This window comes from Xyrauchen texanus, chromosome 1 (assembly GCF_025860055.1).
Source record: "Xyrauchen texanus isolate HMW12.3.18 chromosome 1, RBS_HiC_50CHRs, whole genome shotgun sequence".
NCBI lineage: Eukaryota > Metazoa > Chordata > Actinopteri > Cypriniformes > Catostomidae > Xyrauchen > Xyrauchen texanus.
The window spans coordinates 55,350,229-55,368,504 of NC_068276.1; the positions used below are offsets into that span (position 1 = coordinate 55,350,229).

Genomic DNA, 18,276 nt, shown 5'->3' on the forward strand with positions numbered 1-18,276 from the left:
ATTTCATATAAGTGTTTTTGCCATAGATCACATTTTTGTATGGGTCAGAACAGTTTCAGAAGTAGATCTAGTACCGGTGTTACATTTCAGTGCATGTTCTTATTTTAGTTCTAAGAACAAAACACGCTAATAAATAGACAATTATAATTCACAAAACACAATTGCATTTTTAAACATTTATTGAAACACAGCTGACTTTATGACAAACACCCTGACATACCAGAGATATTCTGTAGTGGACTGATAAATAATAATTTTTAATGAAACAGATAACGTTTACCTCATCAGTATTAAAGGCCTTTTACTTTTTTTCCTGCTGTTGAACTAGAAGACAGAGACAAATACACTTAATCTAGTTCTATTAAAGTTTTTTTTCCCAACACCACATTTAAATTATAACATTTAAAAGTGTCTGTATGAAAATATGATATCTACACATATAAAATGCACATAAACATCATTTTATTTTCACAAAGCTGGGCACATTGGCTCAGCATGGCAGGAGTATTCATTTGCAAATTTCTTGGGGAAGGAAATCAAGATTTTAAAAAGGTAAACATGACACTCAAACATGACAATTTAGGAAATTAAAACAAAATTTTGAACAAAATAAATCTGTATGAATATACCAAGATATTTAACTGCCAATCAGAAACGGGTTATATCATTCAATAATAATGATACATGAACATATTGAAAGTGTATCCAGATTACTGGATACCAGATTAGGAGTGGTGGTGGTGTAGTGGTCTAAGCACATAACTGGTAATCAGAAGGACACTGGTTCGAGCCCCACAGCCACCACCATTGTGTCCTTGAGCAAGGCACTTAACTCCAGGTTGCTCCGGGGGGATTGTCCCTGTAATAAGGGCTCTATAAGTCGCTTTGGATAAAAGCGTCTGCCAAATGCATAAATGTAAATGTAGATAAATGTAAAATTACTATACTGAATCGGAAATGCATATGAATATACAGAATATTGTTTAACAATGATTTACTCAGTGGGTTTCTTTCAAAGCTACCTGAATTAAATACAAAATTTTTCGGGAAGGACATACAATGAGAGACAGAATAACAGAGGTATGGAATAGAAACGTTCGTAACTAAAATGAAGAAAGCAACATAACTTTTAGAAGGAAAAAATTTTGGTGTACTTAAGAACGTCAAAGGCAACACCTGCATATAATGGTTCTTCATGAAATTAGAGTACATGCAAGTGTCTGCAAAGCTAAGAATTGTTTAACAGAGAAGCATATGCATAATAGTAATGAATATATGAGCAGGTACTCGACAGGCTGTAAAACAGTTTCAGTATAAAACTTTTCCAATAATTTTCTCACCAACATTTAAACAAATTCCTTTCAAAAACCATTTAAACATCTCCAAATAAATGCATCATTACAAAAAGGCTAAGTATTAGAATCAATTTCAAGTTTGCAGATTCAGGTACCACACTATATAAATCTTCAGTGTAAGAAAATGCATACATATCTAGAACTTTAAAGCACTAAATGACTGTAACTATGCTACAATTCTTACATTTCAGTGATTGCGTGTTGCCTGATGTTGAATGCCACTGCAAACCATGTTGTATTTAAAAGTGACTTCTTTTTAATAACATATAACCGGGCTACCATATATATATATATATATATATAGACACACACACATATACATATATAAATACTGATCAGCCACAACATTAAAATCACCTGCCTAATTTTGTGTAGGTCCCCCTCGTGCTGCCAAAACAACATCAACCAGATTCTCTTCTCACCACAATTGTACAGAGCGGTTATCTGAGTTACTGTAGTAGACTTTGTCAGTTCGAACCAGTCTGGCCAATCTCTGCTGACCTCTCTCATCAACAAGATGTTTTTTGGTTTATGGCACAATTGTGTGTAAATTCTAGAGACTGTTGTGTGTGAAAATCAGGGGTGTAACGGTTCGACTTTCTCACAGTACGGTTTGTATCATGTTTTTAGGGTCACGGTTTTGGTACGTTATTTGCCATGTTCAGAAAAATACATATATTACTTCCAAATCCAAAGAATACCATATTTGGTAACAAACACTCCAACAGGTTTGCCCTTAATGAAAAGCATGGTTTTACTACAGCGACCATATTTTAATCATGAAGTAACATGTTAACTACATGTACATTGTAGTAACATCATAACCACAAAATCAACATGGTTACTGTCATGTTTACAATATATAGTATAATCATGGTTACTATATGAAAACTACAGTATTACTGTTGTAAAACCATGGTTAATTGTATAAAAACCATGGTGACAGCGGTCATGAATATTACTATAGTAAAACCATGGTTCATTTTCTTTAGGTACCTGAACTAATATATATATATATATATATATATATACAAAAACTACTCTAATTACTATATCAATATTTTAACTTAATATCTGCACTATTACGCTACATACATCAACAAAGTGCATTTCAAACACAACATCTACTAAACAAAGAAGCTGTACATCACTATAGAAAGAACCTTGCTATTAATATGGATACAAGAAGGGTCCGAGATGTCACAGCTCGAGTGTTTTAATCATATGCTGAAATCCCACATCTTCATATTCGGAGTATGGTAACATAACTTAATAGCAATGTGTTTTAGTTATTGTTTTAATGCATGTCTGAATGAACACGGAGTGCCTGCTTAAAAACGGAAGGGAGTGTGTGCAGTTTCGGCTCACCTATCTTACTCTGGGTGATATCGGCGCACATGATTAATCATATATCGATGCATTACCAGTATACAGCACTCGCGTCGAGCAATGTCTACAAACAGTGCCTGTTTTGTAAACTTTGACCATCACTGTTAATTGACTGCAAAAAGAAAATGTTCCAGAAAGCAGATTTAAATAACGCAGGGGGCTTCTCTGTCAGCGGTTCGTTTTCTGTAATTGCCATTTTCAAGTACACACAACGCGTGCAGAACAATGATGTCATCAGTTGACCCACGTGAGAAGCAGACAGAGCGTATCCATTTACAGATCCATTCAGGTGCCTTAGGGGTGAGTGATTGTAACTGTGTATGACTATTTGACGCTATGTTTTCTTCACCAAGCCTTGTTCTCCATGCGTCATTAAACTTGAGGTGAACCACAGTGCCAATGCTTACCGAACCGGGGTAAAGAACCGTATTGTTCGTTTTTTTACCGAGAACCGTTACAACCCTAGTGAAAATCCCAGGAGATCAGCAGTTACAGAAATACTCAAACCAACAACTCATGCAATTATCTAATCAGCCAATCATGAGGCAGCAGTGCAGTGCATAAAATCATGCAGATATGGGTCAGGAGCTTCAGTTAATGTTCACATCAACCATCAGAATGGGGAAATAATTTGATCTCCGTGATTTTGACTGTGGCATGATTGTTGGTGCCAGACGGAGAAATACAGAGTACTTCTGTAACTGCTGATCTCCTGGGAATTTCACACACAACAATCTCTAGAATTTGCCAAAAACAAAAAACATCTCGTTGATGAGAGAGGTCAAAAGAGATGCCACATCAGAAAAAAGAAAAAAAAAAAAAAATCACATCCCACCAAAGAAGCTGGATCTATCTGGATATAATTTGGTCAAAATCCTGACAAACATAAAATAGCAGCTATGTCAAAACTGTGGATCTGTGATTTGTCAAAATACCAGCTAATTAAGTTTTTTTCGTCAAAAGCTGAAAATCCCAATTATGCTCTGGATTAACTGGAGTTTAATTAATTTCCAAAAATAAATAAAAAAAGACAGTCACAGAATCTGTTGGCAGAAAAAGTGGCAAATATTGGCCATAACAAGAGTATTTAATAACAAACTGCAAGAGAAACCAGTCAAAATGAACAAATTGGCTATTAATCATGTCCAAATCTTCAGTTTGGTAGAAATAAGAGAGGATGAGCAGGAGCTTTTAAGATTGGCGAGTTCAGAGACTCACTCTGTCAAACAAGTAAAGGCCTCCAGACAAGAGAAAAATAGCTGTGAAAAAGTTTAAAAAGAGTTTAGGACGATTTATGCTCCAACATGTAGTAACGATACATGATGCTTATGAGTGCAGCGGCTATGGCAGGAATTAACCAGGTGCTCCATGACCTAAGCAAAAACAAAATGAACCAGTTAAAACAAACTCAAAATTGTACTTCCACTCATGTAGTTTGGGAACTGTTGTTTACTTCAGACCTTTTCAAACTGGGGTCCGGGGACCCCCAGGGGGCCATAAAAAGGTCCTATAGGGTCTGCAGAAAATGACTGCATATGACACACTGCGTTTCATTCTGCTTTCTAAAACACAGGTCCTAAATCCTGAGCTTATTTTAGATTTTTATTTTTATTCTGTTGACAGCCATAAAAACAGATTTGCATATAGTTCTCTCATTCCTGCAATGTATATTCATTGAAAAAGTATGGACTTCTATCATTGTTTCTTTGTTTTGGCTTTAGTAAAATGACAATAAATTAATATGAATAAAATTTTGCAAACAACACGTCTTTTTATCACGCTTTTATCGCACTCAGTATAAATGCGTCTTTATGAATGAAAATATATAGCTGCCATTAATATTTTAGGAAGTGGGTTCTTTGCCAGGGGATCATCATATTTGATGGTCCTTAGCATCAAAAAGTTAGAAAACCCATGGTTTATTAAGAATATAAATATTTGGGGGCCTGTATTGCTTAGAGTATTGATGCTAACTACCACCCCTGGAGTTGTGAGTTCGAATCCAGGGTGTGCTGAGTGACTCCAGCCAGGTCTCCTAAGCAACCAAATTAGCCCGGTTGCTAGGGAGGGTAGAGTCACATGGAGTAACCTCATCGTGGTCGCGATTAGTGTTTCTCGCTCTCAGTGGGGCACGTGGTCATTTGTGCGTGGATCGCGGAGAATAGCATGAGCCTCCACATGCTGCAAGTGTCCGCGGTGTCAATAACAATGAGCCACGTGATAAGATGCATGGATTGACTGTCTCAGAATTGGAGGCAACTGAGACTTAACTGAGACCACCCTGATTGAGGGGAGCAACCGTGCCACCACGAGGACCTACTAAGTATTGGGAATTCCAAAATGGGGAGAAAAATAAATTAATAAACATATACATACATACATACATACATATTCATATATGCACGCACACGCACACACACACACACACACACACACACACACACACACACACACACACACATATACACTAGGGTTGCAGTGGTATACCGGTTTCACGGTATATCAGTTTGAAAATTTACGGTTATCATACCATGTACATTTGCTAATCTACGGTATTGAGGAAAAAAAATGCAACCGGATGGAGAATCTCATATGTGCGTGCACATCTCCTTTATTCCTTGTCTGCCTGTCAAGCTCGTCAACTTGCGACACACAAACACACAGCGGAGAAAATGTCTGAGAGAAGCGAGGCCAGGGGGGCAGACATGAGTGTGTGTTAAAGCAGTGTCTCTCTACTGGTCGACAGCAGGGAAAGAGCAATGCCATGGTTCTCCCATTGAAGATATTTCGGCGGCCGCCCAAGGTAGACTATTTAGGACGGCCGACGTAGATTTAATGATAATCTCGCAAACAGCTAAAGCAGACATGGGCAACATACGGCCCGCGGGCTGGATCAGGCTCATTTATCGTAAAAGCGTTTTTATTTTTCATTGGATATTTCAGTTAACTTGCATTGGGACATAACATGCTCATGGTTGCCAGATAAAAGATGAAACACCCCGAGTTTGGAATTTACACTCGCACAAATTGGAAATATTCCGCTGTTATACTTATTTTGTGCAATCTGGCAACCATACATGTCTCACTTTCCCTTTTGATCAAATTTAGCGATCTGTAGTTTAATATTCTGCTCAAGGAAAAGTGTTATACTGCTTGTGATGTTTGGTGCTACTAATTTTGCAGGTAAACCTTCTCAGTGATTAAATTAAATATAAAAGTAGATCTCGGCATCATTGACATGCGAGCAAAAGCAAGCCAGAGACGAATATGCAAATGTATTTTTTATTTGTGCAATTTAGAAACGTTGAATGTTGTATGTTAATCTCACTAGCTAGTACTTATTTTTCATAAATACATTAATTTATTATTATTATTACTATTATTTAAGACTAGCACACTGACCATGGTAATGAGGAGCCTTTCCTTCTATGTAATACGTGTATAAATATGTAATATTAGGTAACAAACGGGATAATAATGGGCTCATATAAGTAGATATGCTCTTCAATTTTTAAAAAGGGGAGAGAAAACTTCCTGTAGATTTTGACATCAACAACAAAAATAATGTCACTTGATGCATGTCCTTGTACTGGAAAACCATGAACAAAACTATGCAACATAAAAGGAAATGCAACCCAGGATAAATTAAATATACAGTATATATTTAACTGTTAATAATCATAGCACATTACTTCAAAACCAGTTGAGAAGCACAGAGTTAAAGCCACAGACAGCAGCAGTCTGTCACGCACCTACAGTATATGTTAAAGGTGGGGTATGTGATTTTCTTTTTTGACCATTTTTTCAAAATAACTTGAAATCCTATTCCTAACCCACTTACTGGCTGTAAATTAGAAGCACTGAAATGAAAATTAAGCAATTTAATCATCTGTGGAACGGGCAGGACTCGAAAAACTCCAGCCAATCATTTTCAAGACCATCTAGAATCATTGGACAGAAAATGTGTCAATCAAACGGTCGTACCATGCCCCCTCCCCCACCGCCCTGGCCTGCGTGTCCCGTTCGTGCGCATACTCAAAGCTCGTGACCCAGTAACAGGAAGCGATTGTATTTATGTATGGAGAATAGAGCTTTTATAGTGCTAGTGGGGTTGTTCCACATGAATCCTGTTTTGAATAGAAGACTGCTGTACAGACGCCAGGGCTGGCGATGTTCTTTTTTTTTACAGTTATGAGAAAATCAGCTCTACACCTTTCAAGAGTGGTATGCGACCCCCTCCTCCTGCTGTGTCAACAATTTGCTCTGAAAAATTGTCTGACAGGTGAATGCACTGTTTGACTAGTGAGTCTAGAACACTGCTAGAACACTGCGCATCTGAGTTTTCGCTCGTGCATGATTGCGCGTCCATGTTTTTCGAATGGGTGGAGTCAGGGCCAGCGTTGGAGGAGAGAAGGTAGGACCTTAGAGTTGTGTATTTTCAAAATCTGCCGGCCGTTTCGCAAATCACATACCCCACCTTTAACTGTTAATAATCATAGGACATTACTTTAAAAGCTCACACAGCTTGTTATTTTTAATTTAGTAGTTCATTTAACATGCTATGATAACATGTAAACCTACATGCTTTAGTTATATAACATGTTATAATTCCATGCTACTTTTTATCATGTTTATAATTCTGTTAGCTTTCTTATTTTTTCTATTTATTTTATTTTCAAAAGGGAGACTTTTTTTTTTTTACACATACTTCAATAAAATAAATGGTTTCAAGTTTCAATTATAATAAAGTGTTTGCTCAAAAATAAATAAATGAATAAAATAACCCTTCTGTTTTCACTGATAATAGTAATTGTGTAATACCGTATACCGTGAAATTTTCGGAGACCGTTATCATACCGTGAAAATCTCATACCGTTGCAACCCTAGTACACACACACACATATATATATATATATATATATATATAATATATATAAATAAATATTTACCTGGACTCCTTAGAAGTTGTGATGTAAACTTCCTAAAAGAAAAAATTATAAAAATGAAGCTTTAAAAGAACATTTATTTATTAAAAGAACAAATATTTTTACAGCCGATTTATTTGTGAATTAGTATATTGATGAAAAAAGTATGTCGATACATATACAGCATTTTATTTTACCTCCTTTGATTCTTTCTTTCGATCATCCTAAAACAGGAAAAGGGAAAAAAATGTATGTTAAAGTTAACATATTGAGCATAATTATAAACATATATAGGAATATTTCAAGGACGTAAACAATAACAAAGGAATTAGAACGGTACTGCGCATGTCTTGCCCCAAAGCATTTCCGGTAGATGCATTTTTATAACCCAGAACTGTCCAAATAGAATGACTAGCACATATCTTTAGAGTCTAGCTGAAACAGAACTAATAAGATATATATTCAAAAACTCCTTTAAATTAAACTCTGAAACAAGACATTTTCTTAAAGAATTTCAAACGTTTACTAGGAATGTGGGAGACTAGTCGACTAAGGTTAATATTTTTCCCCATGAAACTGTTCAGCACTTTGTCACATTTACATTTTGGCTTTATATTTTTACAAAGGCTGCGCTTAAACTACTGTCATGTTAATGTAACATTTTAAATGTAATTAATAATGCAATTATTATTAAAAAAGGGGATATATGGAGCAGATACATAGTTTCATTTCACCTCAGGCTGCACGTGCTTTTCCCCATCTCTCATGGGGCGGGTTTACGAAACGCTGACTTGAAAGTCGCATCGTCTTTATGCGACGACTTCTTTAAATCTGTGCGTGCTTGTAAGTTAATTTCCTGCCGATCAGGCTTTTTCATGTGCATAAAAATCACCTCAGGTGAGTCAGGTCCCGTCTTTCAAGGGACCATGTTGATGTGTTAATTTCACAGATCAAAAATATATGCTGCAAGTAGCCTAGAAAATGACTAGGTATGCCTTTTGTTTTACCTTGCTGATTAATAAGGCTATTTTCAACAATGTGCCGACTGCTATCTAAACTATCTTTTATTCTGTGTGCACATGTTTAAGCCAAACAATACATTTGGTGTATTCTAAATTTCTCACAGGCCTATTTTGTTTATCTACCTATAGCTGTTTTTTTCCGGGGGGGTTTACATCGTAACTGTTATTGGTTAATGTTCTTTACCGAACAGCTGTCATATTAGATCATAGACTAATGCATGTATTGAAATACTAACAACTTTCCAGCTAATTTTTTTTCTTACAGATTTGGATTACTTTTTAATTATTTTCAACAATGTCCTGACTGTTTTAATACGTTAAGTAACTTTTACTTGGTGAATTTTATTTAGAACAGGCTATTAGGTTTGCTGATGTATTGATCCTGCCCATTTCATTCAAATGTTTTCAGTAAATATGTCTGTATTCGCTAACGTTGATTCAGTGTATGCCTGTCATGTTCTACATTTAATGTACAATAATCATAATGCAAGGTGAGCACGTCGCAGATAAATGCCTCTTTTCGGCAGAATTTATTGTCGAATATGGAATAGATTAAGTATTTTTAAATGTTTTCTGAAGGTTTCAAACTTTATAGACTAGTCGACTTCAACATTTTCATTTAAACGTCAGTGAAATTAGTTATTCCGCACATCCCTAACGTTTACCTGAAGTGACTTCCAGATGTGTTATTGATACTGAGAGAGGCAATGAATGCGTGCCATAGTTTAGATGCTCGTAATGATTTTCAGAATGATAATGAGATATTGGATCGCTCCTATTATTATCAATGAAGCTGTTAACATTGTAAGCATGTGACTTCTATACTACTCCAGCTACTCTGAGATCTTGGCAGTGCGATACTGCAGATATTGTTGACTTTTGTGTGACAAATTGCTTATGTTCCTCATTTGAAAGTTACTTTGAATTAATGACTAAATGTAAATGACTTGCGCAGCTTCAATCATTATAATACGGGCGATCTATAGTCACTTTTAGAGCCTGTAAAGAAATACTCTGTCTTAACTGCCAGCTAAACTCTACCTATCAAACTTACTATTAGTTGGCAAAAATGTAATGCACCTACTAGAGAGAAGATTTGTGCAACGGTTGTTAGTATTAAACATATCCAGCTTCATTGCAGTGGTTCATGCGTCCATTTGTGGTTGTTCTTTCGGCAATCTAAACACTTTAATTTTGATAATGAAATTCCATTAATTGTATTAAAGTTAGTAATGTTAATTGTTAAAGCCACTATGAATGAAGCACCTCCCGCTGTTGTTTGGAATGAGTTCGACAACTAGCTGGAAATGTTCAAGGGACAAAAACATCACTTCCTAAACCAATGAACAGTCCTTCAAATGGTCTGTATTTAGCTACAAAACCCTCAGTTTCTGGGTTTGTATAACTTTGGAACTGACACATCAATAAGATAAAATAACAAGGACTACCACTTGGAGTTCCCCTATGAAATACTGCTGGAGCATCTCTCTGGCATCTGTGGAATGGCCTACATCCTCAAAGCTCTCCGTTGCATCTCCTCCTGCTTGCTCCAGTAGAACTTCCTCACCACCTGGATGCTGTAAAAGAAGAGAAAAGAAAAAGTTAATAGGAAAATAAAAGTCAAATTATATGACAATGGAAATGATATCATCAATTTAATACCATGGCTGCCATGTTACTGGGGGGCATGTACCATTGTAATACCATTGTATTCTTTGTAGTACCATGTAAATACAATGATACATGAATGTGGCATTCATTCAGTACCATGGCATTACAGTTTGTCTAAGTGTAAACAATAGAGGTAAACCGATATATCTGTAATACTGATTAATTGGAGCCAGTTATCAGCAAAAATCTATCTAATTTTTATATATATTTTATTTATCCGTGTTCCATTATGCCCAGTGCTGGAGGAGTCTACAGTTACAACTGCATCCTCTAGAGGCAAAATAAAAAGTCATTGCATGAGGATCTTCCGTATCGAAATCTTTCACTATTTTAATATTCAGTCATGTTTTTTATCCTCACTTCAATGCATATTTTGGTTTAATAATCAAGTATTCTAAACTGAAGCAAGAGCATGCCAAAAAAATGCAACTAAATGGAAATGTCCCCCATCATTGCTTCTCCAAATTCATATTTTATGAATAATAAACCTTAAGTCAATGAGAAAAGATGTTTTCTTATATTTACCTTAATTCTTAACAATTCACATGTACAAGATATAATCCTTACTTGTACTCGTTTCATGCATCCATGTTCTTCTCTTTTATGTTCTATATGATCAATGATTCTCTGTACATTTGCAAAGTGCATCTCCATATGTATGTTGCTACTGTATGTGTTTAGGATCTTCTGATGTTGTTAAACCGGGGGCCTCTCAAAACAGCTTTAGAATGAGGTCTTCCTTCCTGATAAAAGTTGCAGAGGAATTTAAAGATTCGGTAGTCAGAGCAAAAGACTTCTAGACTAGTTTCAGGCCCCAGTGGCGTAACTGCCATTAGATTGACCTCTCACTTTAAGTTCACGCTGCTCACATTCTTATCAGTGTGAAGCACAATTGAAGAGGACAAATCCAGCAACACTTGATGAAGGGAGAAATGTATTGAAAAAAAAAAAAACACGTTTTGGCACACAAGCCTTCATCAGAGTTCACAAAGTTAAGACAGAGCAGATACAAAGCACTTATTTAAATACATACAAGAGTAACATCTAGCCAATGAAATGGGCGGGACAATCTCATCCACTAATCAGGGAACATCAATTTCGATTGTATAAATTAAACAAAAAGTAGGTCAATAAGAAAACCACACCCATTCAATTAAAAAAATCCTTTTTATTTTAATCTTCCTTTTTATTCTTTGGCATTGAAGTGATAAACCCTTCTGCAAAAGATGGTAATATGGATCAGATTAGAAAACAAAGGAGGCATATTGTATTTTTTATTTGAAAGTTTTGTCTCCTATAGGTATGAATGAAGAGTTTGTAGTAAATTAATTTTTATACATTTTTACAATTTTATATGTTTTTTCTTGTGCATCACGTTTTGATGTGTTTTGGCATTATATTTGCAGGTCTTGTATAAAGTTGTTCCTAATGATGTGCAATTTGATGGGTGTGGTTTTCTTATTGACCTAATTTTTTTAAATTAGTACAATTCAAATTGATGTTCCCTGATTAGTGGATGAGATTGCCAACCCAAGTGTTGCTACATTTGTCCTCTTCAACTGCGCTTCGTCCTCTCCATGAACCTTCTTGTCTGTTGGTGAAGGTGCACCAGACTGATTACCCAACTTAACGGTACACAGCAGACATTCTTTACTTATGAATAAACAATACCTTGTTATAAACATTGAAGGGGACAGAGGAAGTGCCTGCATGCAAACAGAGCTATATTTTTTACCAGGTGGATACATTAGACTTTAGACTTGTTGCTCTCTGCTTCAACTTCTCTCTTACAGAGGCCTGTGATTTAACTTTAATTTGATTGTTCTTGCTTCATCTATTAAATAATACAATACATACAGGTATATTTTGATTTATTTTACTAAGAATGGTAATCAGTACATTCTCATTAATATTAATTTTTTTATTGTTAAGTTTATACTCAGTATTTTTATCAATACTCGATATTCCTTGTTTTTCTCATTACATTTCATTATATCAATCTGATTCCAATCACACCTCTATCATAATTATGTATACATTTATTACCTTCTGACATTGTATAACATTCCTTCTGCAAACTCTAGTCGTGTGAAATAATTTCATCTTCTGGACGCATCAACTATTCCTTATTAAACCTCATCGGGTGAAATATATATATTACACACACAGTATACTGTTTATATAAATAAGCATGCAAAACCCTTCATCTGGATAATATGTATGCTATAAAAAGTTTAATTTGGTAAACACTGAACTAAATTAAAAAGAGCATTGTAATGCATTGCTTATTATTTGGATTTTGGTTCAACAATAAACTGCATCTTGGATTTTATTCATTTTTGACTCTTGTAGCCTCTATGTCTGTGCCCGCCATAATAAGGAAAGACTAAGAAAATCTATTAACATTCTATAAATACATTTTAAAAACTATTGGCCGATTAATCGGTTATCTGTCTTTTCCACCACCTTAGTTATTGGTTTCTGCAAAATCCACTATCGGTCGATCTCTTGTTAAAAAAAAAATACACATTCCTCAAATCACATATTACATGAATGCAGATTTTTTAACTAACTCCCAAATGAATAATAAACCTTTTCAAATATTTGGTCAATTACTGCTCCAGGACAAACAAAACAACATAGCCCATGCCCAAGGTCAATATACCAGGGTTCCCACTCTTTTCGACCAATACATTCCCATGACTTTTCCAGTCATTTGTGATTTCTGTAAACCAGTTTTGACCAATTATTTTGATTCAGACAGGTTCACTAATGAATCATTCAGACCATTTTGTGAACCATTTCGACTAAATAACTGCAAAGAACCAACTCTACAAAAAGACTTGCTCACAAACCGGACAAAGCTGGGTTACAAGCAAGTTCCATTCTATTTCATATTTAGGGTATTAAATATTTTAGAGTACATCGTAACACTAAATATGACTTTTATTAACCACTTGCGATAAAATATTCAGATTTTACTCGCCAGAGATTGAGTTGTGTAGTGGCGAAGAAGAACTTGCTTGCAGAGATCCTTTTACTGAATAAGATGCTGGCAAATAAGAATCTGAATTCAGCCTCGTCTTCAGCGTGTTGCGTCTCGTGAGTGTGCACTCTGAAAGACATTGACCTGCAGTGGGTCCGGATCTGTTGTGATTGCGCTGTCAAATCGCTTTATTTCAGCCATGATATGTCACTGGCATTGTATTTACCGATGTCAACTCTGACTTCGGTAAAACATTTGCCTGGACTGTTTTCACAACATTCTCCTTTTTACAGCATGGCTACAAAAACGTAACGTGCCTGTTGGCTGTCTGATGGAAGGTAAAAGTGTTGCAGAACTCGAGAGATTGTAGATTTGAATTTGAGAACGTGTTCAATGCACATTACACAAGTAAAAGTTTCCTTTTTTGTATTTTGTGTGCAAAGATGAGACCCAGGCACCCCATTTTCATTTCATGTTTCTTTTAATATCCTTTCTGTTATTTACTTCTCTCTCGACAATGTGCGCTCATTTATCCATTAATATTTGCACTCAAATTTAATATTTGCACTCAAATTTAATTTTGCCTCAGACATCACCCAGTATTTTGGGTGATGGGGTGGTCATCAGTATGGGGGATAAACACATAAAAAATTGGGTTCTGACCATTGTTATGATTGGTAGGCAGGTTATTTTAAGGGGATGGAAGTCGGATGGAGCGCCCTCATTTCTGGAGTGGTGTGCGGAGATGGGGAAGGTGGCAACTTTTGAGGAGGTAACAAGTAGAAGGCTGGGGTTATGGGATTTTTTTGATAGGAAATTTAGCATTTTAGGGGAGGACTCTCAGGGAGGGACTGTGGAGAGAGTTTAGTTTTAATTATGTATGATTATTATATTTTCTTTTTTTTTTTCTGTTTGTGTGTGTGTATTCTTATGTGACCGCAGAAGTGTTCATTGGGGGTCAGGGTGGGGTTGGTGATTGGGGAGAGGTAAAAGTGGGCGTTAAATGTTGTTTCAATGTATATACAGTATCTCACAAAAGTGAGTACACCCCTCACATTTTTGTAAATATTTGATTGTATCTTTTCATGTGACAACACTGAAGAAATGACAATTTGCTACAATGTAACGTAGTGAGTGTGCAGCTTGTATAACAGTGTAAATTTGCTGTCCCCTCAAAATAACTCAGCACACAGCCATTAATGTCTAAACCTCTGGCAACAAAAGTGAGTCCACCCCTAAGTGAAAATGTCCAAATTCGGCCCAAAGTGTCAATATTTTGTGTGGCCACCATTATTTTCCAGCACTGCTTTAACCCTCTTGGGCATGGAGTTCACCAGAGCTTCACAGGTTGCCACTGGAGTCCTCTTTCACTCCTCCATGATGACGAGTTGGTGGATGTTAGAGACCTTGTGCTCCACCACCTTCCGTTTGAGGATGCCCCACAGATGCTCAATAGGGTTTAGTTCTGGAGACATGCTTGGCCAATCAATCACCTTCACCCTCAGCTTCTTTAGCAAGGCAGTGGTTGTCTTGAAGGTGTGTTTGGGGTCGTTATCATGCAGGAATACTGCCCTGTCTATTTCCCAAAGACAACCGCTGGATATTACGCCGAGCACGTGCACTCAGCTTCTTTGGTCGACCATGGCGAGGCCTGTTCTGAGTGGAACCTGTCCTGTTAAACCGCTGTATGGTCTTGGCCACCGTGCTGCAGCTCAGTGTCAGGGTCTTGGCAATCTTCTTATAGCCTAGGCCATCTTTATGTAGAGCAACAATTCTTTTTTTTCAGATCCTCAGAGAGTTCTTTGCCATGAGGTGCCATGTTGAACTTCCAGTGACCAGTATGAGAGAGTGTGAGAGCGATGACACCAAATTTAACACACCTGCGCCCCATTCACACCTGAGACCTTGTAACACTAACGAGTCACATGTCACCGGGGAGGGAAAATGCTAATTGGGCCCAATTTGGACATTTTCACTAAGGGGTGTACTCACTTTTGTTGCCAGCGGTTTAGACATTAATGGCTGTGTGTTGAGTTATTTTGAGGGGACAGCACATTTACACTGTTATACAAGCTGTACACTCACTACATTACATTGTAGCAAAGTGTCATTTCTTCAGTGTTGTCACATGAAAAGATATAATCAAATATTTACAAAACTGTGAGGGGTGTACTCACTTTTTTGAGATACTGTGTTATATATAATGTGTTTTTCTTTGTTAAATATCTATGAATCAATAAAAAAAAATAAGAAAAAGATGCCCTTTCTCGGTTTTCTTAATTTTTGTTTTCAGTTGTATTACGCTTAAATGTTGTCAAAAGCCTGGAGATTAAAAATACTAATGTACTAGCCAATGGCCATTGTTTCTCCAACATGTCCGGAGAAGGTTACTAAACATATTTCAACTGTTTTTCCAATGATTTTTAATATTTCACTATTCATGACTTCTCCGGGCATGAAAAACATAAACTAAACGACATATCCCATAATTCCAGGCAAAGCTGTTGTACAACATTCAACCTCTCACCTCTCTTTTCATACAGTTTCCAGGGTTTCATGTTACACAACTGTGAGAAAGCATGTTGCCGCAATAACTCCTGCAATACGTCATTTACAAAACACATGCGTGACCATTACATGTTAAAATGCACTTTCAGGATCTGCTCGATTTCTTATGCGTCCTGTACAACACCGTGAAGTTATATCATACAAAATGAAAACCGGATTTTAACAATATAAAACTCACCACAAACCCTAGATATCTTACATAAAACTCAATCATTTAAGATTGAGCTCGAGTATTATACATAGTGGGAAGTGTTTACTGAAAAATGACAGCTTAACATGATCAGGCTAGCCGGGTAGCTAACAGGCTACAACACCTGTTATGCACATACACACCTGGCCTGCACTGCAATACCTTTCGATTTTATTTATTAAATGTATTTAATTTTTAATAGTAAACAATAGCTAATGTTGTTAGGTTGACTTGCACTCAAATGTTCGTTAGTTTAATCCTTTAAATCGACATTTACTGCACTGAAACTAGCATGCTAACTCACGGAATCGTTGAAGATCTTGTCATTAACCTGTGCTTTTGAGACCAGAGATAATAGATACAGCCATCGTGTACTAAAACATAGTAAAAAAAAATAAGCAGTGGTCCATATGCCATATTAAAACCATGAATGTTGTGTGCAGTACAAGCCCTCTCTTACCTCCTCCATGAAACTTGTGATATCGTAAACTTTATCGTGGATAATAAGCCATGTGTCTTCGATCATGTTATGGGCTTGCACCTCCTCGCGTGAGTAGTACATGACACCATTCTTTTCATCACCTTTCATGTCCTGGTTTTTATTTGTATTCACGGAGCTCTCTCTATCGTCCCCCATCTTCACTCGGTTTCAGTGGCTTTACTACAGGAACTCAACGTAACCAGCGAAAACCTTTTTGCTTGAAGTTGGTTTTTTGAATAATAACCCAACCTGTCTGTCCAGCTCTTGTCCAGCCGGCACAACACCACCAGTCACGAGAAATGATCCAATCCATTCATTTGAACCACAACAGCCAATCAGCGCTCGGCTCAGTCTGCAAACGGACAGCGCCGGATCCAACAGCCAATCAGAATCAAGAGCTGAGCATCATGAGACCGTCACACGTCACACGCATGTTACATGCATATTTGCGATACGTTGCATAACTACAAAAGTACTTAATGCTGAAAAGTCTCAAAAACACACTTTTTTTTTTTGACTGAATTGTGTTTTTCAACAGATTAATTATAGTTGGATATTTACTCTTAAACACATACCGGGACCTCATTCCACTCTCTGTACTCTACCTCATAAATTTTTGGAGTAGTGACCACACTTCTTTACTATCCCTCAAAATTTCTCTTGGTTCTTACATTTCTCATTAGTCTCGTTAATCTTACAGTTCATACAAAATCTTTGTTTAAACATTGACCCTTAACACTTACTTAGTTTAATCATTTTAAACCATGACTTGCACTATACATATGTAATAATGTAATTATATTCATGATGTTAGTCAGAGGGGAACTGGCCCACACAGGGAGTCTGGTTTCTCCCAAGGTTATATTTTTTCCATTAACCAACATCTTATGGAGTTTTGTGTTCCTCGGCTTGCTCACTGGTGTTATAAATACAATTATTATTTAATTACTTATTTTTAAACACAATTCACAATCGTATTTTATACGTAAAAATAAATAAATTATATATTTTTTTTCTATTATTATTTTCTTTTTTTATTATTGTTTTTTATTTATTTATTTGAATCGTAAGTGGCAAACGTTATAGGGTCATTAGGGATGCGAGAAATGTAATAGTGTCGCTTTGTTGTGCTTCCATAAATCCTATTTGTATGATCATCCCATAACTACAGGCTATAAGGGTCATTCTTGGGATTCGGTAATATTTCAGTTAGGAAAAATAAAAACTATTTCAACTACATTTGATTCATTGTTTGAATACTCCACTTAGGCACATATTAAACCTCCAACAAATCATAAGTTCCCCACATCAGGTATCAAATCCCTTTTATTATTTCCTATTTTCTTCTGATTTGGACACCTTTTTATCTCAACCCCGTCATGGACATAATGGAAGTGGTTTGAAAATTATTCTACACCATATTTGTTATAAAATAAGCATCTACCTGTTTCTTATAAATCCCTCATACAAATGTCTACAAATATAACATTTATGACAGATGTTTTATTTTTATGTGATAAAGCTACAAAAGTCAGATTGTGTCTGTAGCCTCGATGTTTTTTTTGGTGAAAGTTTTATTAAATGCAGATATTTAACTAAAACCCCAACTTTTTTGAGCTAGCCCTTAACATGTCAGGCTGTGCTCAGCAAACAATATATTGATTTTTAATTGTGTTCCCATTTTAATTA

General features: G+C 36.2%; 1 protein-coding gene across 1 annotated transcript; it reads right to left on the minus strand.

Moving 5' to 3' along the window:
• Positions 1–161: 161 nt before the first annotated feature.
• LOC127647366 (cytochrome b5-like) lies at positions 162–16,875 on the minus strand. Its single transcript, XM_052131952.1, has 5 exons — positions 16,567–16,875; positions 10,140–10,268; positions 7,867–7,893; positions 7,694–7,725; positions 162–4,117 (listed from the first exon to the last, which is right to left on the minus strand). Exons 1-5 carry the CDS (start codon positions 16,741–16,743, stop codon positions 4,027–4,029), a joined length of 456 nt encoding a protein of 151 aa, XP_051987912.1. The 5' UTR covers positions 16,744–16,875; the 3' UTR covers positions 162–4,026.
• Between the last annotated feature and the right edge of the window lie 1,401 nt (positions 16,876–18,276).

What these genes read in the sequence shown, in the direction of transcription:
- LOC127647366 (XM_052131952.1), bottom strand. Translation starts at nt 16,743, where the DNA reads ATGGGGGACGATAGAGAGAGCTCCGTGAATACAAATAAAAACCAGGAC. An exon ending in TCATAGGGGAACTCCAAGTG is followed by an intron (nt 7,894 to 10,139) that starts GTAGTCCTTGTT and finishes TTCCTGTTTTAG; the next exon opens with GATGATCGAAAGAAAGAATC. An exon ending in ACAACTTCTAAGGAGTCCAG is followed by an intron (nt 4,118 to 7,693) that starts GTAAATATTTAT and finishes GTTTTTGCTTAG; the next exon opens with GTCATGGAGCACCTGGTTAA.